At 39.2% G+C, this 24,657-nt stretch overlaps 1 protein-coding gene across 1 annotated transcript in view; it reads left to right on the top strand.

Moving 5' to 3' along the window:
* rb1cc1 (RB1-inducible coiled-coil 1) overlaps positions 1-24,242 on the top strand; it is a 167,810-nt gene extending 143,568 nt beyond the window's left edge. The window contains 3 exon segments of the mRNA XM_028803522.2: positions 3,428-3,555; positions 11,560-11,630; positions 23,261-24,242. Coding sequence (XP_028659355.2) covers positions 3,428-3,555; positions 11,560-11,630; positions 23,261-23,338 — 277 coding nt within the window. The 3' untranslated portion in view covers positions 23,339-24,242.
* The last annotated feature ends 415 nt before the right edge of the window (positions 24,243-24,657 follow it).

The following is a 24,657-nucleotide window of genomic DNA, read 5'->3' as shown; positions in this document are numbered from 1 at the left end:
AACCTGTTATCATCCAAATGACTGGACATAATCTGCACACAGGAAACATCCACTCATTCCTTTTATAATCTATTGTCAAAACTAAATTGTGTTCTTTGCATCAACTTGGCCTAAGTTGAGATTCAACTGTCTATAGCAGACTCCCTGCTACCTAGAGTGTGGCCCTTGGCAAATGTATGAGCATCCCTGAAGTGCTGGACCTCAGCAGCGGAAGACAGTCTGCAATAGGCTTTGGTGCTGCAGAGTGTCCAGATTTGCTAAAGGGCAGCAAGATGTACAATCAAGAAGGATCATTTTTAAAGCACCACATTAGTTGTTAACTGATTATAAACACTCGGCATAAGTGTTTTAAGCCGGCCAGACAGAATCACCATGTGACATGTCAGAGACTAAAACTGCACTACAGCACAACACAGTCTCTGAAAAGCTTCTTGCCTGAAGAAGGGGCCTAGGTTGCCTCGAAAGCTTGCATATTGTAATCTTTTTAGTTAGCCAATAAAAGGTGTCATTTTGCTTGACTTTTCTCTGAAAAGCTTGTAAAGCAGACAGAGATTTGCCCATTTAAATGGATAATAAACCAGAAATCTTGCTAAAATATTTCAAAGCTGAGCCACAAAAAAATTATTCAGTTGGCAATTCTATGTACAAGAAGTGAAAAAGAGGAATATAATTTATATGATTTTCCTCTTAGGAGAATGAGACAAACAAACCAAGTTTAGATGTATTTGTTATTTTGTTTCAAGCTTTGCCAGGCTAATTTAATGTAGCCAGATTTTGATTCTCTAATACAATTTGAGATTTGCTGGGCTCTTCTAACGTTCCTTCTCTCTCTATCTCCTTACACTCTTCCTGTCACAAACATATACACATGCATACAAATGAAATCTTCTGTGAATCAGGGTGATATGTTTTATATAGTTCAACTCCCGGTGAGGGAGGTTAGCTCTATCACCTGTGAAAAGGCGCTATATAGGCGCCTGACACAGACTGGACACGGAGGCACACGTGAAATAAATAAACTTTTATTTTTCTTCACCTATGGGCGCATGTCTTCCCCGTGTCCCACAGGCAGTACACAGTCCCAAGCACAATACACCAAATAAAGCACACAGCAAAGCACTCTTTTCTTCCTCCACCTCTCCTTCCAGGCAACCTCATCCTTCTCCTCCCGATTCTGGCTCCTCGAGTGGTGGCTGCTGGCCCCTTTTATAGTTCACCCGGAAGTGCTCCAGGTGCTTGATTGCCGAGTTCCAGCTGTACTTCCGGGTGTGGTGCAAACACTGTCCACAAGAGCCCAGGAGTTCCAGCTGCAGCCCCCTCTGGTGGCACCTGCGGGCTGCCCCCAACTCCAATTCCCATGGAGCCCTGCGGGAAACCGAGGCACCTCTCCAACCCAGGGGGGTGGCCATTGTGAGCGCTGAAGTCAGAAAGCAATGAGATAAACACCAATTTAAAATTAAAAGCAATTTCTTTATTATTTATTCTTGGTGAGTTAGAGAGATTGTGAGACTGCCCCCCCAGCTCAGCTAACTGATTTGGGTTCTGGGCAAACTGGAAAAAGAAAAACCTGTTCACCCATTTGAAAACTGTTCACCCTTTTATCACCTAGCTTGTTCATAAGCGAAAGAGAGAACAGAAAAAAAACATAACAGTTCATTTTGAGGTCATACATAGATTAGGGTTACATCTTAATTTATGACATAGGAGTACAGAAAAACAAAGCAGTACCAGGTGCCTACATTATCTAAAGACTGTGACCTTCTCAGTACACACACAAACCCATTTTAAGCAGTTTTCTTAAAGTTCATTGCATTAGGTATAAAGAGATTACATTCATATAACTTTAATATCTTCATTAGATTATATTTGTTTGATTAGATTAATAATCCTTATTTATTAATTCATAAATGACAATTTTGTCTTATATTTTTAAGCAAGAGTGAAGAAAACAATCACATTGATTCATAATATCACAGGGTGCTCTGTTAATATCAAGAGGTTAGCACTTTCACATAGAAGAATTAAATCAGTCTCGTATTCTGTGCATAAACATAATTTTTCCTACCTAAATGCAGATCAAATCATATAGAAGTATAAAATCATATAGTTCTCTGCAGCATGATTAATACAAAATACAGTCATTGGTATTTTGTGAGTTAAGTACTTATACTCATCTGTGGTGGGCTAGCCCCTGCCTGGGGTCTGCTTCCTGCCTTGTGACCTGTGTTGGCCGAGATTGGCTCCAGCAGACCCCTGCAACCCTGCAGTTAGGATATAGCAGATTGGATAATGGATGGATAGATGGATACTTATAATCATTACAGTTAATAATGTTTTTTTCTGCTTTCACACGATCTAGCGTCCAGGGGGAGGTATTGCACCGTCCATGGCTGCTCCCCCTGAGCATATAACGAAGGGTTGTCCCGGCCGTAATGGACCCTGGCCGACACACCATAGGACTTTTGGAAACATCTCTTACTCATCTAAACAACTTCACATATTTCCACAGCTGTGCACTTTGGGCAGCACAGTAGTGTGGTCGCTACCTCACAGCTCCATAGTCCTGGGTTCAGATTCCAGCCCTAGCACTTTTTATGTTTGGAGCTTGTTCGTTCTCCCCATGTCAAGAAGGGTGACTTTCTTCTCACATCTTAATTATTGTACACGTAGGTTGGGCTGACTTTTGTCTTTCAACTAACCTTCTATGAGTAGTTGTTGCTATATGAATACATGTATATATTAGAATGAGAAAGTTTAGAAAATGAGTGAATTTCAGTTACCAGTGTAATCTTACTAAATTCTATAGTCCCGCTATGATAGATTGGAAGAGTATAGGACAACTCAGACATGTGGAAGCAGTTTTAGGTAATTTGAAAATAAACCACGTATTCAAGCAGGAGCAAAACAAAAAAAAAAGAAGAAAAGAAAAGAAAAACCTAACCTGAATATCTTTGATCTGTGTACTTAGAACAAACCTGAAGGAGCAAGCTGCACAAAGAAAGTCATTGGCCAGGATTAGAACCCCAGTACTACTTTGAAAACAATACCAGTTGCTTTGTTATTTTGTGTTGTGTTTCTTATTTTCTTTGAGAAATATCAGCAGGAAAATAGCCCAGTAAATATTTAAACTAAACCCTTAGTGTTTTTGTTTAATGATCAGGTCAGTTGACTGTTATTACCAGCCTTTCTCTTGTTATATATAGCAGAGTGATTTTTTTGGTGTTTTGGATTGTATGGCTTTTTGTCATGATGTATGCTTCCCATCAGCAACATTTTGAAAACAGGTAGCAGATCTGAAGCATCAACTGCTACATTTGAGTAAGTTCCATTGCACCCCTAAAGGAAATGGCCCTTCATTCTTCTTTGGTTACCTGATCATACAAACTTCAATATACATATTTTTCTAAAGTAATGTATTTTTGTTTAGTTTCCAGGTTGGTGATTTGGTACTCATTATTTTGGATGAGCGCCATGACAATTATGTTCTCTTCACCGTCGGTCCCACTTTGTACTTTCTACATTCGGAGTCTCTTACAGCTTTGGATCTAAAGTCAGGTAAGTGTAACACTGATGTTACCTGTTGTCCTTATTGTATATTTCAGGCATGGTGTTACAGCTGAACAAATAGAGAGAGACACACACACACAATTTATAAAGTTAACAAAGTTGATACACAAGTTTCATGTAGGTATCACAAACATGAAAGGCAACTCTTAAATATAGAAACATCTTATCTTCCACAGAGCTTTGCATCATTTGCAAATGTCCATCATATTAGTTGCCAAAAATCTTGAAGGCCACCAGATTTTCAGATTTCAACCTACTTTTTACTGCATTCAGTTCAACTGATGCCCATTTTTGCATACTCATGTTCCAGCAACAATCCAGTTTACATGAGGGAATACAATACCCCAAGTTTTTGTTAGCTTCATTCCAGCTTTTCTTGAACAGGCACATTTGCAGTGAGAGTAAGAAGTGGCTTACAAGATTTTTTTTGTTAAATGCATAGTTAGTGCTTCATAGTTTATATTTACCCAGTTATTCTAGGATGAATGTCAGTGTGTTTGTACTGTAAGTTTCAGCCTCATTAAAAATGATTATAAATTGCCACAATTGCAGATGGTTACGTGCTAATTAGTCCTGCAAACTTCATTTGGATTCACAACTAAAGCTCAGGTTCTCTTGGAACTTTTCTTAAATTAAGCTATATACATGAGCCATGTTGTACTCAATTACTCAATACTTGTGGTTACAAAATAACTATCAAACGACACAGGTGCCATCTACTATATGACATCCTCAGCCTCTCTGATAAACTTTGCTTCATCTTCAGTCATGACAACAGATAAAGGTTGGTAAACGTTTTTAATGAGCACTTTCTAATCCTGGGTTCTTGTTTCCTGTAGCTGTTGCAAACTCACTCCTAATGCTTGGTTTATACTGTGGGATAATCTGTACTGAAGTTTATTTAATGTTGAATGGGCCTTACATTTATTTTCCTAATTAATTGCCTGTATATAGTCTTTAAATATGACAAAGAGAAAATAATCTGAATGACAAGATCATCAACAGCAATTCACTGAACCAAACGTGTAAATAAGGATCGTCAGGGTAGTGGTTTTTGTTTGGTCTTTCATGTCAACTAATATGGAGATCCAGGGAAACAAACAACGAATATAATATTGGGTGTAGCTCAGACTGGTAAAATGTTGTTTAGGTTGTGTAAGTATTCCTGTGATCTCATTAAGAGGTGCCAGTTAGAGTGGGTTGTTGGGTAAAATCTTTTATTGGTATAACTAAAAATTAGAATGGTTATAAAAGATACCAGTATAATGCATTAGTGTATAATTTCCAGAATGAAACTTATTTTTTAACAGTTAAAAACAATTATTTGTAATGAACTTAATGATTGATTAATGTAATTAACACAGATAGACCTCTTATCTGCTGAGATATCTGTTTACACTGTTTCTTGTAATGGACATATTGTAAATCTGTGTGGAGCATTCAGAGCAGTTACACTTTGCTCTGAGGTATCAGTCAAAACACTGGCAGAGGAGTTGGAGTATTCCACATAGTAGCATAGTAACACTCTCAGGATAGTTTAAATAAAATCCGGTGTACTAGATTAGTATGCTCTATTGCTCACTGAAGGGTAGAAGTCAAAATTGCTGTTGTGCTATATCCATCCATCCATTATCCAACTTGCTATATCCTAACTACAGGGTCACAGAGGTCTGCTGGAGCCAATCCCTGCCAACACAGGGCGCAAGGCAGGAAACAAGCCCCGGGCAGGGCGCCAGCCCACTGCAGGGCACACACATACTAGGGACAATTCAGAATCACCAATGCACCTAACCTGCATGTCTTTGGACTGTGGGAGGAAACCAGAGAACCCGGAGGAAACCCACACAGACACGGGGAGAACATGCAAACTCTATGCATGAGGACCTGGGAAGCGAACCTGGGTCTCCTAACTGCGAGGCAGCAGCGCTACCAACTGCGCCACCATGCCGCCCGCTATTACTAAGTAATATGGATTTGTGAGAAAAATGATTATTCTGGGACAGGCTTTCATTTCTACTAATCTACTAACTTTCTACTAGTATTGTTTATGTTACTTGGTTTATTTAACAATATTTTAGCCATTATACATGTGTTTGGGACATTGTTCGCATGTAGCTAGATGCATGGCATTTTATGGACATTTTGGTATTGCTTGCTGTTGTTCAAGCTGTTTCTCCTTTGAAGCCCATTATATCAAGAATTTTATACCATACCATACCATACCATTTTTATTTGTTAAGCGCTTAAAAACACAGCATTACAACTGACCGAAGCGCTGTACAGTTAAAACAAGCAAGACTAAAAGCAAAAAATTAAAAAAAACAAACATTAAGAGAGAATTAAAACAGAGACACTAAAAAAAACAGGTCAGGGGACCCAATAAAACAGAGAAATAGCAAAAAGCAAGTGGGAATAAGACAGGTTAAGAATTAAAAGCCAATGTGAAGAAGTGAGTTTTTAGGTTTGATTTGAATGTGGTGACTGAAGCGGCCTGCCTAACCACTAAAGGTAAGGAGTTCCAGAGCTTGGGTGCACAGACAGAAAAAGCCCTTTCACCACGAGCTTTAAAATGTGCCTTGGGAACGGTTAGGAGCAGCTGATCTGCGGATCTAAGAACACGAGGGGGATTGTGACGATGGAGCAAGACACTCAAGTAGGCAGGGGCTAGACCATTTAGTGCCTTATAGGTTAAGAGGAGTATCTTAAAATCAATTCTGAAACTAACCGGCAGCCAGTGTAGGGTTTTTAAAATCGGTGTAATGTGTTTGCTTCTGCTGCTTCCAGTTAAAAGTCTTGCAGCCGCATTTTGAACCAATTGAAGTCTCGAAAGAGTGGCTTTACTAATACCATATAGGCAGGAATTAGAATAGTCGAGCCGGGATGTAATGAATGCATGGATTACTGATTCCAGGAGGTGGTAAGGCAGAATTGGTTTGAGTTTGGCAATTCGCCTGAGATGGAAAAAGCAGGATTTTACTGTGCTGTTGACTTGAGCATCCATTTTCAGGACCATATCCATTTTGATTCCAAGATTGGAAACAGACGAAGTTACTGGAATGGGAAGAAAGTCGAGGTCAAGGGGTAGGGTCTGTTTGCGGTCGGGACTAAAAACAATGACCTCGGTTTTTGAATCGTTCAGGTGAAGGAAGTTTACAGCCAGCCAGTCCTTAATGTCAGATAAGCAGTTGAGAAGAGGTTTAGTGGAGTCAGTTGACTTGAGGGAGAAATAAATTTGGCAGTCATCAGCATATAGGTGATACGAGATTGCATGTTTTCTAAAAATTGCACCTAAAGGCAGGATGTAAATTGAAAAAAGTAGTGGCCCCAAAATGGAACCCTGGGGGACACCACATGGGAGTGGTACTGATTCAGATGAAAAATCATCTAGCATGACTCTAAGAGTCCTGTTGCAGAAATATGACCTGAACCAGTCGAGGGCTAAGCCAGATACACCAACCCAGGATTCGAGTCGGGAGATCATGATGTCGTGGTCGATTGTGTCGAAGGCAGCAGATAAATCGAGAAGAACCATAATCACGTAGTCCTGAGTCCAATGCCAAAAGGACATCATTTAGGACACGTAAATGCGCGGTTTCTGTGCTGTGTTGGGGCCTAAAGCCTGACTGAAAAAGGTCCATTACCTGATGGTCCTGTAGGTGGTGAATGAATTGCTCATAAACTACTTTTTCGAGTAATTTTGACAGGAAAGGTAGTTTGGAAATTGGACGAAGATTGGAGAAGACGGCAGGGTCAAGATCAGGTTTTTTCACGATTGGATGTACAACTGCGTGTTTGAAAGCACAAGGAACTGTAGCCGAAGATAGACTACTAGTTATGATCTTTAAGACATCATATCGAATCACAGGAAAGACATCTTTCAGCAGTCTGGACGGCACCACATCGTCCGGAGAGCCTGAAGGCTTCATTGAGGCGACGATTTTTTCCAGATGTTGGAGCGAAATGGGTTCAAAGCTAGTGAGGGAGCCGTGTACAGGAATGGCTAAATCAATAGAGCCAGAAGAAGAAATGGAGATCTGGGATCTAATGTTCATGACCTTATCCAGAAAAAACGTAAGGATCTGATTACAAAGAGCATTGGAGGGAGAAGAGAAAACAGTTCCAGCTGGAGAGAGGGCAGCATTCAGTGTTTTGTATAAGACACGTTGATTGCCAGAATTTTTTGAGATGATGTCAGTAAAAAAACGGTTCCTTGCACCTCTGACTGCTCTCTGGTATTGAGACCACATGTCTCTCATGCAGTCAAAGGTAACAGTGAGACCATCTTTCCTCCATTTACGTTCTAGCCGCCTACAGTTTTGCCTGATGGAGCGAGTTTGTTCATTTAGCCATGGGTCATGCTTGACTTTGATTGTCTCTGTTTGAGTGGGGCTACAACATCCATCACAGAACAACAGGAAGTATAGAAGGTTTGCAATAAAACATCAGCATCCGTGGATTCACATGATGTGGAGATTGATGAAAAAGCAGCTGCAAAATCTTCAGCAGCAGAAGGGGAAATGACACGGAAGGGACGGGTAGTGGTGGATTTACCATGCTCAGCAGAGACCAAATCCAAATTAAACAGAACAGACGAGTGATCAGAAAAACTGGGAGGCAGAATGTCCAAGTCACTGATTCTGAGACCGCGAGAAAGAACCAGGTCCAGTGTGTGAGCCTGTCCATGTGTTGGTCCATTGACTAGTTGAGAAAGACCAAAGGAGTCAATAATGTCCAGAAAGTCTTTTGCTAGAGGTTTAACGGGACAGCAAACATGGATATTAAAATCACCCAAACAAAGGAAGCGATCATATCTGCAGGTAATATCAGCCAAAAAAGCTGCAAATTCGTCTAAAAAGTCCTTATTATATTTTGGGGGGCGATAGATGAGTGTGCACAGCAGCGGTGGAGAACAGACAAGTTCAAACATACTGAGCTCAAAAGTTAAAGGGGAAAATGAAAGCGGAAGGGAAGGGCGTTTGCAGATAAAATCAGATTTAAATAAGGTCAATAAGCCCCCGCCGCGGCGCTGCGCTCTCGGCGTGTTGATAAAGGAACATCCCGGGGGCAAAACTTCAGTGAGTGAGAGCGTCTCGCCCGGTAAAATCCAGGTTTCAGCAGTACATAAAAAATGCAGGCCATTGGAAAGAAAAAAGTCTTTCAGGATGAAAGTTTTGTTCACGACCGATCTGGCATTTATCAGCGCAAAACGAACCGGCTGGGACGACGTTAACAAAGACGCACCAGCCGTGGCGGCTGACATTGTCGTGATGCGGCGTAGGTTGTTAAAGTTCACTCCCCGGCGGCGGTGACGGAGCGAGGCAGGGAAGTGTACCGGAGCATCCGAGGGCAAGAGGCATTTCGGGAGCATTGACTCATGTTGGGAGCCAGGAGAGTTGTTCCTAGAGAGGATCCGGGAGGCTCGGAGCCGAGCCCTGGTGCCTCCACGCTTCCCACGGCAGCGGCGTTTCCATCGGCGACCGGCCAAGCCGTGGACAGTGATGAGGAAGGCCGGGACTTCCTCAAACAGTCGGCCAAAGGTTTGACTGAACTCCGGAGTCAAATGTCGAGAAACCCCCGCACTCGTTTGAAGAGCCAGAAGGGTGAAGCGATCATAACGAATGATCGAGTCAGGAAGAGCATCACAGGAGTAAGTAAGCCGAGAAAAAAGCAGGAGTAACAAGAAACACAAAAGCCAGAGTGGCTGACGGCGTGCCTCAACAGTCGGCGCCATCTTTATCTTTTGTTATTCCGTTCATTCCAAACATTCATTTAATTGGGGGGTATATATCAGGGGTCCCCAGCTCCGGCCCTGGAAGGCCGCAGTGACTGCAGTTTTTCATTCTAACCCTTTTCCTTTAATTTTAATTGACTCGTTTTTTTTAAGATTTGTCTCTGAATTGCTTCATTTCTTTCCTTAAATGGCACCCAAACAGAAATGAAATGTGAAGTGAGTGAGCCAACAGAAGACCAACTACAGTAAGTCTGGGCCTCAAACTCCAACCAGTTTCACTCCAATCAGTTGTTTAATTAGGTGCCAATACTTGTCATTAATTAAACCCATTCTTTAATTCCAAGGCTTGTTGCTGCTCTCATTGTGTAATAGCATACATTTCTGAAATTGTTGATTTTCTCTTTTCTAAGAGCACTGTTAAAATGTTCTGGGGATCTGAGCAGATCAACATTACTGAAACCTTCATCTTTCTTTATTTTCAGATATGGTATGATGGACACAGTTTGCTGGTCATGTTTTGGCTCATTTTGTATCTCATTATTATTTGGCTGTTAATTAAGGAAAAAGATACAATTAAGGGGTCTGAGTCTTCAAGAGCAAGTCAGTTAAAATTAATTCAAAAGAAGTTAAATAGCTGCAAAAACAGTTTTAAATTAAGAAAAGGGTTAGAACACAGGTGTCGAAATCTGGTCCTGTAGGGTCCCAGTGGCTGCAGGTTTTCATTCTGATCATCTTCTTCATTAGTGACCAGTTTTTGCAGCTATTTAACTTCTTTTGCCTTAGTTTTAATTAACTTGACTCAGGCCCCTTAGATGTTTCTTTTTCCTTAATTAGCAGCCAAACAATAATGAGTCACAAAACAAGCCGCCATATGACCAGCTCACCTGTGCCCATCACACAATATCTGAAAATACAGAAAGGTGATGGTCTCAGTAAGTATGATCTCTCAGGTCACCAAAACATTTTGACAGTGTTCTTAGAAAAAACAGAAAAATCAACAGTTTTGGAAATGTCTACTGTGGCAGAATGAGAGCTGCAACAAGCCATGGAATTAAATAACAGGTTTAATTAAAAGTAAGAATCGGCTTCTCATTAAGAGATTGGTTGGAGTGAAATTGGTTGGGGAGTTTGAAATCCCAGCTTACCTGGTCATCGGTTGGCTCCTTTTCACATCTCATTTCTGTTTGGCTGTCATTTAATGAAGAAAGGAATACATTTAGAGGACTGATTCCTTAAACACAAGGCTATTAAAATGAAGGGAAAATAAGTTAATTGCGTGTTAAAACTGGTCACTAATTAGGAAAAGGGTTAGAATGAAAACCTGCAGCCACTGCCACTCCCCAGGCCCAGAGATCGACACCCCTGGGTTAGAATGAAAACCTGCAGCCACTGTAATTGGGGAACCCTGGTATATATATCAATTTAAAAAAATGAATTTTTGAGTTGACTATTCCTTTAATGTTTTATAATAATTTTAGGTTTTGTGTTTATCATCCCTGTTCATATGTTGACATTTTGTTTGACTAAACAATTATATAGAGCAGTGATGCATGGTTTATAAAATGATGCCTAGATTTAAAAGTTAATAATTTGATTTACTGGATGAACATCAAAAACTGCCTTACTTACTGCACAGTTTTATGAATTTCTTGCAGTCACATTTTTTATGAAAATATTGCAAGCAAGATATTTCCTTCATAATTATTTATATTATCAGCATGTTTAACTGTTTTCCATTTACAAAAAATAAGTTGGGTCAATGAGACAGATAAACTTTATTATGTAAAATCTTTTATTCCAAAATTATAATGCAGTATATTGAAAAAAATTAGATAATTTAACACAAATGTATTTTTTTCATCTGTTAGAATTTTAAAAATATAATATTCTCTTAGTGTGGCACAGTGGGTAGCGCTGCTTCCTCGCAGTTAGGAGACCCAAGTTGGTGTATGTGCCCTGTGGTGGGCTGGCACCCTGCCTGGGGTTTGTTTCCTGCCTTTGGCCCTGCATTAGCTGGGATTGGCGCCAGTAGACCCTCGTGACCCTGTAGTTAGGATATAGCGGGTTGGATAATGAATGCAATATTCTCTTAATAAAGTTTTGTACTCTTAATGTGTAACTCAGTGACATGACAATTGTACTACAAAGTTGTTTATGTTATAAGAGTGAGCAAAACTGTGCATGTGACAGATAATGTAAAAGATTAGGTCATCAAGAAGTTCTCATAAATTATACTAAACACATTTTTTTTTTTCGGATAGCCTCAGGTTCTCCACGAAGACCATGGGTTCTTGGAAAAGTAATGGAAAAAGAATATTGTCAAGCAAAAAAGGTTTGTAATTTAGGTTTAATTTTATTACAACTGCATAACATGGTAAAGCAACTGCAATAGTATATATAAGTTGAAGCACTGACACAGATAGTGACATTTTAAAATTGATATCTAATGTTTTATTTTTGTTTGTAATAAACATTTGTTTTATTTATGTACCATACATTCTTATTTTTCCCAGAAACATACTGTTTTGTTAATTATCCTTGTATAATTTTGTAAATGGAGGTCCTTCAAGTCCCAAGATATCCAAAGACACAATGGTCAGCACATGCATACAGATCATAAAAGAACAGACCAACCAAAACATTTCCTAGCTGTCTCCTGTACATACCCTACAAAGGCTGTCTAGCAAATTGGACCATTTTGAACCATGAAGTCGAGGATATCTTCTTCTGTTTTATGGCAGTTTGCATACTTTTGGTATATTACCACATCCTACTGTACAAAGGGGAAACTCTTCATTCTATTTAATATCTTAAATTTCTTTTTTTTTTTTTTCTTTCCCCAGTCCCATGTTACTATTGAATTTCATTAGTTCCTTATGTTTATCGTCCTGGGTATGACATTAATCTGCATCCAGCTCTGCACGTAGGCCCTCCAACCTGCAGGGAAAACCATAGGGTGGACCATAAAAAACCTCACACTGGTTCCATTCCATCTAAACTAGTGTGGTGCTGAGGTGTCACCCATTGCATGGCTGCACTCGGGTCCTAATCCGGGATCCTAAATTAGTTTGTCATGTGGTGGGTGCGGCAATGCGCTGTATCAGGCAATGCGCTGTATCACCTCTCTCCTCTTATATTTATTGGTGCTGTTGTCGTTTCCCCCCATGGAGGATATCAATGATGGAAACTGTAAACAGGATAGGGCCTTGTTTGAGTCCACTTACAATCTTAAAACTTAACAGCGCATTGTTGCCTTTATTGCATCATGAAATATTTTTTCTGATCTACTTTGTCTTTGAAAATATACAAGTTTACAATTTCCTTTTTAAACTTTCACACTGTGCTAAAGCTAATTAAGAGTTTGCCATTTTCTAATTATTTTCTTTTCTTGTTCTAATGTCTAAAATAAAACACTAATCGCAGTTCCCGGAGATGACATTTAATATGTTATTTGTTTAATTCCACATTTCCATGCATCTTTGTAGAATGCACAGTACATACCGTCGCTGATGTACTGCAGGCTATAATTGGATTACAACAGCACAAGTCGTGCTTACAATTCTAGAACATCTTGGAAATTACTCTGTGTTTTTTCATATCAGCCATGAATCATTTTGGTGAGCCCGCTTCAACTAGCATGCAGCAGAAAGCTGGCAGTATCAGAGAGAATGCAGAAATCATTCCTACACAAGGCATCTGTCATCTCGGGGCACATTAATGCATGTTTACATACATACCATGGACAAGTTTTATAAATCGTTGAAAGTCTACATTAAACATTTTCACTTTTTCTGCTGTGATCTGAACTTACTTACTTGATAGACTTACTTTCACAAAATACCCAAACAGGCTTATTGAAATCAGCAAAAAAATACAAGTTACTCATAAGAACAACAGAAGATGGATATACTGTATGCTAGTTGATATACAGGTACTGGTCATAAAATTAGAATATCATGACAAAGTTGATTTATTTCAGTAATTCCATTCAAAAAGTGAAACTTGTATATTAGATTCATTCATTACACACAGACTGATGCATTTCAAATGTTTATTTCTTTTAATGTTGATGATTATAACTGACAACTAATGAAAGTCCCAAATTCAGTATTTCGGAAAATTAGAATATCTATTAAGACCAATGCAAAAAAAGGATTTTTAGAAATGTTGGCCAACTGAAAGGTATGAACATGAAAAGTATGAGCATGTACAGCACTCAAAATTTAGTTGGGGCTCCTTTGGTCTGGATTACCACAGCAATGCGGCGTGGCATGGAGTCGATCAGTCTCTGGCACTGCTCAGGTGTTATGAGAGCCCATGTTGCTCTGATAGTGGCCTTCAGCTCTTCTGAATTGTTGGGTCTGGTGTATTGCATCTTCCTCTTCACAATGCCCCATAGATTTTCTATGGGGTTAAGGTCAGGCGAGTTTGCTGGCCAATCAAGAACAGGGATACCATGGTCCTTAAACCAGGTACTGGTAGCTTTGGCACTGTGTGCAGGTCCCAGGTCCTGTTGGAAAATGAAATCTGCATCTCCATAAAGTTCGTGAGCAGCAGGAAGCATGAAGTGCTCTAAAACTTCCTGGTAGACGGCTGCGTTGACTTTGGACCTCAGAAAACACAATGGACCAACACCAGCAGATGACATGGCACCCCAAACCATCACTGACTGTGGAAACTTTACACTGGACCTCATGCAACGTGGATTCTGTGCCTCTCCTCTCTTCCTCCAGACTCTGCGACCTTGATTTACAAAGGAAATGCAAAGTGTACTTTCATCAGAGAACAGAACTTTGGACCACTCAGCAGCAGTCCAAATGCGAGACGCTTCTGACGCTGTCTCTTGTTCAAGAGTGGCTTGACATAAGGAATGCGACAGCTGAAACCCATGTCTTGCATACGTCTGTGCGTGGTGGTTCTTGAAGCACTGACTCCAGCTGCAGTCCACTCTTTGTGAATCTCCCCCACTTTTTTGAATGGGTTTTGTTTCACAATCCTCTCCAGGGTGTGGTTATCCCTATTGCTTGTACACTTTTTTCTACCATATCTTGTCCTTCCCTTCGCCTCTCTATTAATGTGCTTGGACACAGAGCTCTGTGAACAGCCAGCCTCTTTGGCAATGACCTTTTGTGTCTTACCCTCCTTGTGAAAGGTGTCAATGGTCGTCTTTTGGACAACTGTCAAGTCAGCAGTCTTCCCCATGATTGTGTAGCCTACAGAACTAGACTGAGAGACCCTTTAAAGGCTTTTGCAGGTGTTTTGAGTTAATTAGCTGATGAGAGTGTGGCACCAGGTGTCTTCAATATTGAACCTTTTCACAATATTCAAATTTTCCGAGATACTGAATTTGGGACTTTCATTAGTTGTCAGTTATAATCATCAACATTAAAAGAAATAAACATTTGAAATACATCAGTCTGTGTGTAATGAATGAATCTAATATACAAGTTTCACTTTTTGAATGGAATTACTGAAATAAATCAACTTTGTCCTGATATTCTAATTTTATGACCAGCACCTGTAGGTATAGATAAATATATATATACACAAAAGACAACAAACAACACGAAATATAAAATTACGAAAGCTAGCTGAACCTTTTCTCTCCTATAGAAAAAGGCACATGACATGAATTTAGATCTCTTAATTCATGTACTTAATATGAACAAGTTCTTCCTTTAATTATTAAGCTTCTGTTCTGCACCGTGGCATTCATTTGCCCACTGCTGTTCTCTGTGCTTGCTTACCTCCCCCACATTGACTTTCTGTGTGTGCAAGTTGTTGTTCTGCACATTCTTAGTGAATTTAGGATGAAACTCGGTAACAGCTAAAACCTATCCTTCATAAATTTATTATTACTTTTTACTTAACACCAATACTACAGTAAGTTAGCTGGCTTTGTCCTAACTACTAAGTTACAGTTAATAGTTCTTGGAATCAAAGCAGGCATACTTATAGTTCTGGTGTATGCAATGCTGTGTTCCTTTCCCAGCCATCTTTCTCCAGAAATGTGGAAGAATCTTCAGGATGCTTTCTTTCCTTGTTTTTCTTTTTCTCGTCTCCTTCTTCACCATGATCGCACCTTCTGCTTGCGAGTTGTACTGCATTTTCTTTTCGTTTGAAGTTCAAGCACACTGTGTTGGTCCACTTGTTCCTGGCAATGGGCAACTTGTTATGAGACCGTTTTCAGCAGATGAACACATGGCTCTTACATATACTGTCCCTCTCTGCTTGTGCACTTGCTATTCTTCAGCAAGGTTTGGACTAATGGCATCCTCGTCCAAGTCCAACATAGACAAGTCTCTCCATCATTGCAGTCGAGTACAGTTTTCCTTCAGAGTAAAGGGTTTGCTTTTAACGCTGTTGTGGCCGTTTTCTATAGACTATGGTGTCTGGCTAGGGACAACCAAACTTACCACTAGGTTGAGTGTAGTGAGCTTGATGAGAAAAGAGATAGTGTGGGTCTTACAAGGGTTTTTAAAAGAAGTAATAGCAGGCTTGCCATTGGCTTAGGTGCACATAAGTCATTCCTTTTGGATGACAATTGGTGCAACGTTCTGTCCATCAGTGTTACTCATCCTTGAATTATGGTCCTTTTTTCGAACTTGTGTACCCAGCTGTTACCTCTAAGGAATATCTCTGTGCTGTTAGTTGATCTGGGATCGATCATCTTATCAGATAAGGTACAGAGGTAGCATTTTGGCGAGGAGCCCCCTTTCATGGAAACTGTGACTTTTTAGCTGGAATTAAGAGTGCGTCTGGCCCTGACTTTTTAAACCATGGTCCTGTGTTCAATGCAAGTCAACAAAGGATAATGCCAGTCTGTCCTACACTGTCTAAAATGTTTACTTTCTTGATATTAATACTGATGTTTTGTCATTAACAAAAGTAACATTTGACCTAACTTTCATTTTATAATAATAAAGTTTATACTTTGAAATTTTTGGGGTTACCTATCATATGTTCATCAGAAACATGAACTGCTCACTCTTATAACTGTGTGGTCTAGTTATTTATGTTACATAATTTATTTTTTCAGTTTTCTGTGTTTTTGTTTTTTGGTCCTTTGAGACTTGATTATATTTTTGTTATTTTAGGCTAGGTTTTTGTAGGCAATATTCATTTATTCTATTATTTTTTCAGTTAAACAGAGTATGCCTTTAGCCTGTTCAGCTAAAAGTGAGAGCTCAGTCACCTCTGTTCTCACCATGGGTGGCATTCACAGAGGACTTGTGTGGCCTCACTTATTTTTTAAACAGGATATTGTCTGTGCATTACATGCAAATCATGTTGCTGAAACATTATATCTCATATCATAACATGTTCAAAAGCTCTGCATTTCAAATATACAAGTATGCTGAAGTACTTCACAGAGTTTTCTTTTGTTTGTTTTAGAAATGTGCCAGTTTACAATTTCCTTTTTAAACTTTCACTCTGAGCTAAAGCTAATTAAGAGCTGGCCATTTTCTAATTATTTTATTTCCTTATTCTAATGACTAAAATAAGACACTAATCACTGTTCCCTGGGATAACTTTTAGTTTGTTTTTCATTTAATTGCTTACTTCCGTGCATCTTTGTAGCATGCAAACCGCTAGTGATGTACTTGTAGGCTATAACTGGATTACAACAGCACATTTTATGCTTTCAGTTCTAGAACATCTTGGAAGTTACCCTGTGTATTTTCTTATCAGCAGTGAATCATTTTTGTGAGCCCACTTTATGTAGCACATGGCAGAAAGCTGGCAGTATCAGTAAGAATGCTGCATTCCTGCCATCTCGGGGTACATTCATGCACATTTACATTCTTGCTCACATTAGGGAATGTATCATAACGTAACATTGCCAAACTCACTTTATCTAACTTTGAGGGCTAGAGCTTATGCCATCAGCATTGGACAGCACCTGGCCCTAGACAGGGCTCACTCGTGCCCACACTCACACTGGCCCACTGCGTAACTATTCCAATTGGGACTCCATTCACTATTAAAAATACTAGGGGGCTCTGTCCCCTGCTCGCTTCGCTCACCCACCCCCAGATTTGGTTAAACGGATACACAATTTAAAGAGATTGATATTTTCATGGGAATTGTTACATATACATTATTTTCACTTTTACTTTAAAACTTCGGTAAAAACAGTATTTGGAATTAACTTTTCTTTAAGATCACATTGAATTTTGATTCTGTGTTTGGACTTACATCGTGACAACACAACGTATAACTGCCCATGAGTGGGTTTAATTTCTTTATCTCTAATAAATTATCTGACTATTTTTTCGAATGTTTGTCCCTGCTCTTTCTTCTTCGATTAGTCGTTGACGTGTCTAGAACGTATAAAATTTATAAGAGATGAGAGCACAGGAAGTGTGTCTGACAAAAGCATTCACACAACTGAGAGGTTATCAGGGGTGGGCAGATTCAGTCCTGGAGGGCCGCAGTGGTTGCAGGTTTTTGTTCCAACCCAGTTGCTTAATTAAAAAACAATCCTTGTCAATTATTTAATTGCATGGCTTGCTAGTGCTTTAAATCTGCCATGTCAGGTCATTCTCATATCCTAGATTTATTTTCCTTTCTAAGGATATCATCCAAATGATTTGAAGTCTAAAACAGATGAGTAATTCTCAGTGCTTCACTTTTTTCTCTTCACTTTCCTTCCAAGTATTTAATTAAACCAAATAGTGTGTGATAAATACACACAGGTGTAAATGGTAACAAGCTAAATGGAGAAATGCTGGTCTCTTTTGTCATTTGCATGGTATTGCTAATTAGGAGCAATTAAAAACCAAGAATACAGCTGTTTAAGACTAAAATAAGCAATAAGGGTTCAAAATCTTAACGAGTGAGACAACTAAAGTGAAGCTGAAGTGTTACTTGAGCAATAAGAGCTTCTTATTAAGCAACTGGGTTGGAGCAAAAACCTGCAGCCACTGCGGCCCTCCAGGACTGAATTTGCCCACCCCTGGGTTAGATGACCATGGACTTGTTTGAAAATGGTTGTAAGTAGGGCGTGACTTGAAAGAATCTCACGCTAAAAGTCACCGTCTCGCGGGACTTCATTCCAAACAGTCACACCTCGTCCCAAGATTTTTTTTATTATAATAGAGAGACAACTCCAGATTCCAAGAAAGAAATTCATAATTTTAAATCCTTTTTTAACAGTGAATTTGAAACATTAAAGTCAGACTGATAGCCCAACAATAGTGCCGATTGTCAAAATTCACCAAATTGTTTTGTTGCTGTGAATATGCTGTGTTCACTGGTGACCTTTCTTACCAAACATTTTTCACCTCATAAAAACTTTCATGAATCTATACTTGTATGAGTATTTGCAGAGCTGCTTTTGGGCATGAATGCTATCGTGACCCGATCCGTACTCCTGCCTTCCACACTGCATGCTTTAAAGAAACTTTCTACAAGTCTGCTAAATATTACAGAATGCACCATCATTCTAATTATCATAGGTTGACAGCCCATTTTGCTTCTGTTCATCCAAGAAAATTGTTGACATATTTGATGACAATTTGTTCTGTTACCATGGGTTGTTGACATTCATAACTTCAGGTGGGTTTATTTCTTTGTTTTGTAAAGTCCTTTTGTTTTAAACCGAGCATTGACATTAAGTTTCCCTTGTTGTCAACTGGACAAATAAAACACATTATCAAAAATTGCAACAAGAAGTATGTTAAAGCGCCACTGATTTCCACTCTGGTTGGAGTGGAGTTTACTTTAAATGCTCTATGCATGAATCAGCGTGTGCAGTTGTATCCCTTAGAACTTCTGGTTACTGGTTCAATCCCAAGTTCTGTCTGTTCTGCTGTCTACCTCTGTCAGTTACATCTGGCTAGAATGGGCAGGAAACTTAAATAATCCTTTGCAATTTGACCTATTTGAAAGTCTCAACACAAGTAAAATAAATAAAATGGATTTTAAATGTGAAATTTTGAGGTCATCCATAGAGAAAAAATGTTATAAGATTTGGCCCATAAGCAAAACTAAGGTCTGAATACTGCCAAAACAGAAACCAAGCAATAACAAAATGTAATCCCTTTTGGCTGCTAAAGAAAACAAATTTTGTGCTTTTGAGAATTGTTAAAAAAGTACATGCAGGTTTTTGGAGTTGAGTGCTGTAGAGCAGATATTTGAAGTACACAGATTTGATCAATTTCAGTTTCATGACTTCATATGTTCTGAGGTGTAAAAAATAAGATATTGCTACCTCAAATGGCTTTAAACTGACATTAGTGCTGGGACCTTCAAAAAGCATGACAATATCATTTATATTTATATATATATATGCATATAGTGGATTTAGAAAGTATTCAGAACTCATCACTTTTTGCACAATTTATTGTGTTGTAGATTTAATTTTAAATTGGACCATCAATCTACACTCAATAACCAATAATGACAAAGTGAAAACATGCTTTTAGAAAGGTTTGCAAATTTATTAAAAATCAGAAACTGAAATCGCTTATTCATATAAATATTCAGACTCTTTGATAGGACACTCCAAATTGTGGTCAGATGTGTCCTGTTCACTTTAATTCTCCTTGAGATGTGTCTAGAACTCGACTGGAGTCATCCTGTGGCAAATTGAATTGATTGGACATCATTTAGAAAGGCACATGTCTACCTGTGTATATGAAGTCCCACCATTCACACTGCATTTCAGGGCAAAAGCCAAGCCAATGAACCCTCTGCAGACCTCCACGATCAAATTGTGGCAAGGCACAAATCAGGGCAAGGATATAAAAAAACATTTCTAAAGCTTTGAGTGTTCCCAGGAGCACAGTGGCCTCAATAATTGTAAAAAGGAAGAAGTTTGGAACAGCCAGTACTCTTCCTAGACCAAACTGAGTAACTGGCAGGAAGGGCTTTGGTCAGGGAGGTCAGAAAGAACCCAATTGTCACTCTTAACAGAGCTTCACAATTCCTGTGCTGAGGTAGGAGAACATGTTGGAAGGATGACTGTCGCAGCAGCACTCCATTAATCATGCACTTGTGGAAGAGTGGTTAATTCCTGCTCGGAGTTTGCCAAATGGCATTTAAAGGACTCTCACAACATGAGGAAAATATTCTCTGGACAAAAATAAATTATACTCTTTGGGCAGATCTACAAGATAGTACACCTGGTGAAGACCAGGGCATTGCTCATCATCTGACTAATATCACCATTAAAATGAAGTATGGTGGTGGCAGCATCATGCTATGGGGTGGGCTTCTCAGCAGCAGTGACAAGGAGACTGGTAAGAAGTGAGGGGAGGATGAATGTGGTCAAATACAGAGATGTGTTTTAAGACAGACTCAAGACTGGAGTGAAGGTTCACCATGACATGCACAATGACATGAAGCATACAGCCAAGACAATGCTCGAGTGGCTTCGGGACAAGGCTCCAACTCTACTTGAATGACCCAGCCAAAGACCAGACTGTGGAGAGACCTAAAGATGGAAGTTTACAGACACTTAACCTCCCAGTCTAACAGAGCTTGGGAGAATCTGCCTGAAAGAATGGGATAAACTGCCCAAATCCAGGTATGCACAGCTTGTAGAGACTTTCCCAAGAAGACTCAAAGCTGGAACTGCTGCCCAAGGGGCTTCTGCGAAGAACAGGATTAAGGGTCTAAATACGTACTTATGTAATAAGAGACTTCAGGTTTTGATTTTTACAAGCCTTTCTGAAAACATGTCTTCACTGACATTATGGGTTATTGAATGTAGATTAATGGGCAAAAATGACAAATGTTTTAATTTAATAATTAAAACAACAACAAAATGAAGTGTGAAGAAAGTGAAGAGGTCTGAGTATTTTCTGAATCCACTGTAAAATATATATACAGTGGAACCTCGATTTGCAAGCATAATTCGTTCCGGAAACGTGCTCGCAGTCCAAAGCACTCATATATCAAAGTGAATTTCCCCATAAGAAATAATGGAAACTCAGATGATTCGGTCCACAACCCAAAACTATTCATATAAAAATGATTAATACAAAATATAAAGTAAAAATACATAAAACAAATTAACCTGCACTTTACCTTTGAAAAGAATCATGGCTGGTGTGAGTGAGTTTCTAAACTCTTGTGGGATTCCACCCAACGGGACGACACGCAGAAGTGCGTCCCAAAGCAATCGCAGTCTCCCAGCGCTGTAGCAGTTCGCTGTAAAAGCAAATCCAAAAAGATCGCGGACATGTTATAATTGCCTGCCGTTGATGGGTGATACAAGGAACATTATAAATGCGCAATGCACAGTACTACTTGGCCACGACCCTGCCCGACTGCTGTGTCTGTGTATAGGAGAGCGGCAGATCCCGCTACAATAAATAACCGCGCTGTTGCTGTTTCAAGCTGAATAAAGCTGGTGTTGCTAAAGTACTGAGACTCAGCTTCATGTTTTGGGGTGCAAGATGGGGACTCGCACATCACTGCACACACACACACAGTCACAATGCTGTAGTAAACAGTATTCGCTCGTACGGATGTTAACTATATGAGTGAGGCACGCCGACTCAGATGGAGAATAGGAGACGATTGCCCACAATCCCGCAGCAAAAGAGAGAGAAGAACCATCAGCTCAGTTGTGATTACATGACGCTCAGCAGACAAAGCGTATACATACTACTCGTACTGCAAGACCTCGCTCATTTATCAAGTCAAAATTTATTAAAAATTTTAGCTCGTTTTGCAAAACACTCGCAAACCGAGGCTCCACTGTATATATTTTTTTTCTGATCTGTACAGCCTACTGCCAAATCTTTCATAGTCAGTTGTATATTAGTGTGCTATAAGATGCTACAAAGTTATTTATGAGCTATACACAAAATTCTATTAAAGTAATGCACATTTTCTTCCTAAATGTTATGTAGTTCCAGCCATCCATCCGTTTCCCTAACCTACATTGATTTTCACACTGTGTATTTTTGATAAAATGTCTAAACAGTCTGCGGTGGGTTGGCACCCTGCCCAGGATTGGTTCCCTGCCTTGTGCCCTGTGTTGGCTGGGATTGGCTCCAGCAAAACCCCGTGACCCTGTGTTCGGATTCAGCGGGTTGGAAAATGGATGGATGGATGGATGTCTAAACAGTACGTTGATAAGAGCCAGTATGTTCCAATTGTGCATATGATTCTTGACTAGTGACTAATGCATTAAAGTCATATATTTATTTATTTATTTATTTATATATTTATATATTGTTTCCCATTTTTATGCATTTGTCATTCTTCAGTTGTATGCTTTTCTCCAAGAATTATTATTTTAAAAGAAAATGAGAAGAAAAGTCTTGGCATGTAAATTACACTGAATCATTTTTTTACCTAATTGTTCACATAGTAACTAAGATTGTGGTGACATTTGTACTGTATTAGTGTCATTTGTTCAAGATGTATTTTTAGTCTTTACTGGAATCTCGGTGAATCTTTAGAACATCTTTTATCTTTTTCTATGCATGTTCTTCATACTAAAAGTTGTCTTCTGTGTGATAGAATGGCAAGGTCATAGACTGCTAATAGTAGATAATGATGGTAAAAGAAATGGTTAAGATGGCCATTGAAGATTTTCAACTTCATTGAATACAAGTGTCCTTAACTGACTGTTTCCATTGTGCTTTATGAAAGAGATACATTTTATACACCTGTCAGCTTATCGGTTTTAGGAATGTAACTATAATTCCTTGTAATTGATATTTTCTTGAGTAGGTTATTTGAATAGTTCCACTTTTTCGTCTTTTAACAATAAAAATTTAGAGTGAAACAGAGCGGGACGTGACTGAGTTTCATCCCGCTGCCAGTGACTTTTTAGTGTGTTTGAGGTAGCGTCACGTCTGACCTCAGGACACTTCCTTTAACCACCCGATCGTGTTGCTTTTAGACAAAGTGACAGAGATGAGCAGGCCCGCATTTTCGTGTCTTCAATACGCTGTCGTGAAGTGGTTACTAATAAAACTCCTGTTGTCTTTCTTCCAGGCACAGAACAGATTTAAAGTTCCCTTGGGCACCAAGTTCTACAGAGTGAAAGCCGTACCATGGAACAAGAAAGTATAGCATGAAAGACAAAATCTTGATTTATATTTTTTACTTTTTTTCCCTTCTCAGAAACAAATTTCAAATCAATCATGGTTATCTGCCCTTTTTTCACTATTCGCCACAAGAAGGTGTATACTCGTGATGCAGTTCTTCAGCAAGCCATTGCGTTGAATCTTTTAACTCCTGGTGTGAATATGTAAAACCGAAATGATGTATTAACTTGCTGGGCTTTTAACTGTCTGTCTTTACCCAAAAGACTTAGAAAAATGTGGACCAAATTATAATTTTTGTTTTCTTTTAAGGGCATGCCCAGTACATAGTGGCATATTAGCCATGATGTTTGTCTGTAAAACGAGCATAAAGTATTTGGATGTTACATATTAGTTTTCATTACTACCAGCATTTGTCCTTTTGTGGGAAAATATCATTATCAGCATATTTCTCTGTAATGTTCTGAAAATATAAATTATCAAGATTTTATGGAGGAATGTTCATGGCATGCATATAATTTTTTTCTTTAGTTTGCTTCTGTAGACAGTAATGTAGATATAAAGTATACTGAACGTTGTTTACAGCAACCCAGTATAAAGGCCCTCTGTTATTACAGAAGTGTATATTCGGACAGACTGAAGAATTCAGTCATCATCACAATCTTTAAAATGCACTTTCAGAAAATAAAGACTCATGAATTCAGAAAGGGAAGGAAGCCCTTGTGCTGTCTGCGGTGTCGACACAGTACTACAACTTCCCGATATCACACAACTGCAACTGTAGAAAGGAAGATTTCATATTGGTGATCTTGTGTTTCATTATTGAGTAAAACTTCATTGTATATTAACCATGAACAAGTCATATAAATAACAAAAAATACTGTATTGTAAAGGAGATAGAATTTTGGAAAATAAAGGTTTAAACCCAAAAACTGCTTTGTTTTATATTAGTAAATTTATTCATCCATTTTCCAACCCGCTGAATCCGAACACAGGGTCACGGGGGGTCAGCTGGAGCCAATCCCAGCCAACACAGGGCGCAAGGCAGGAACCAATCCTGGGCAGGGTGCCAACCCACCGCAGGACACACATAAACACACCAAGCACACACTTGGGCCAATTTAGAATCGCCAATCCACCTAACCTGCATGTCTTTGGACTGTGGGAGGAAACCCACGCAGACACGGGGAGAACATGCAAACTCCACGCAGGGAGGACCCGGGAAGCGAACCATTAGTAAATTTATAACACTTTATTAAACAAAAAGTATAGAAATATACAGCGGGTATAGAAAAGAATCCCCCCTTTTAAATATTCCCATTTTTTTTTTCCTTTACATTATTAAAT

Source organism: Erpetoichthys calabaricus, chromosome 6, assembly GCF_900747795.2.
Source record: "Erpetoichthys calabaricus chromosome 6, fErpCal1.3, whole genome shotgun sequence".
NCBI classification, from domain to species: domain Eukaryota; kingdom Metazoa; phylum Chordata; class Cladistia; order Polypteriformes; family Polypteridae; genus Erpetoichthys; species Erpetoichthys calabaricus.
This window is presented reverse-complemented; position numbering and strand designations above follow the sequence as displayed.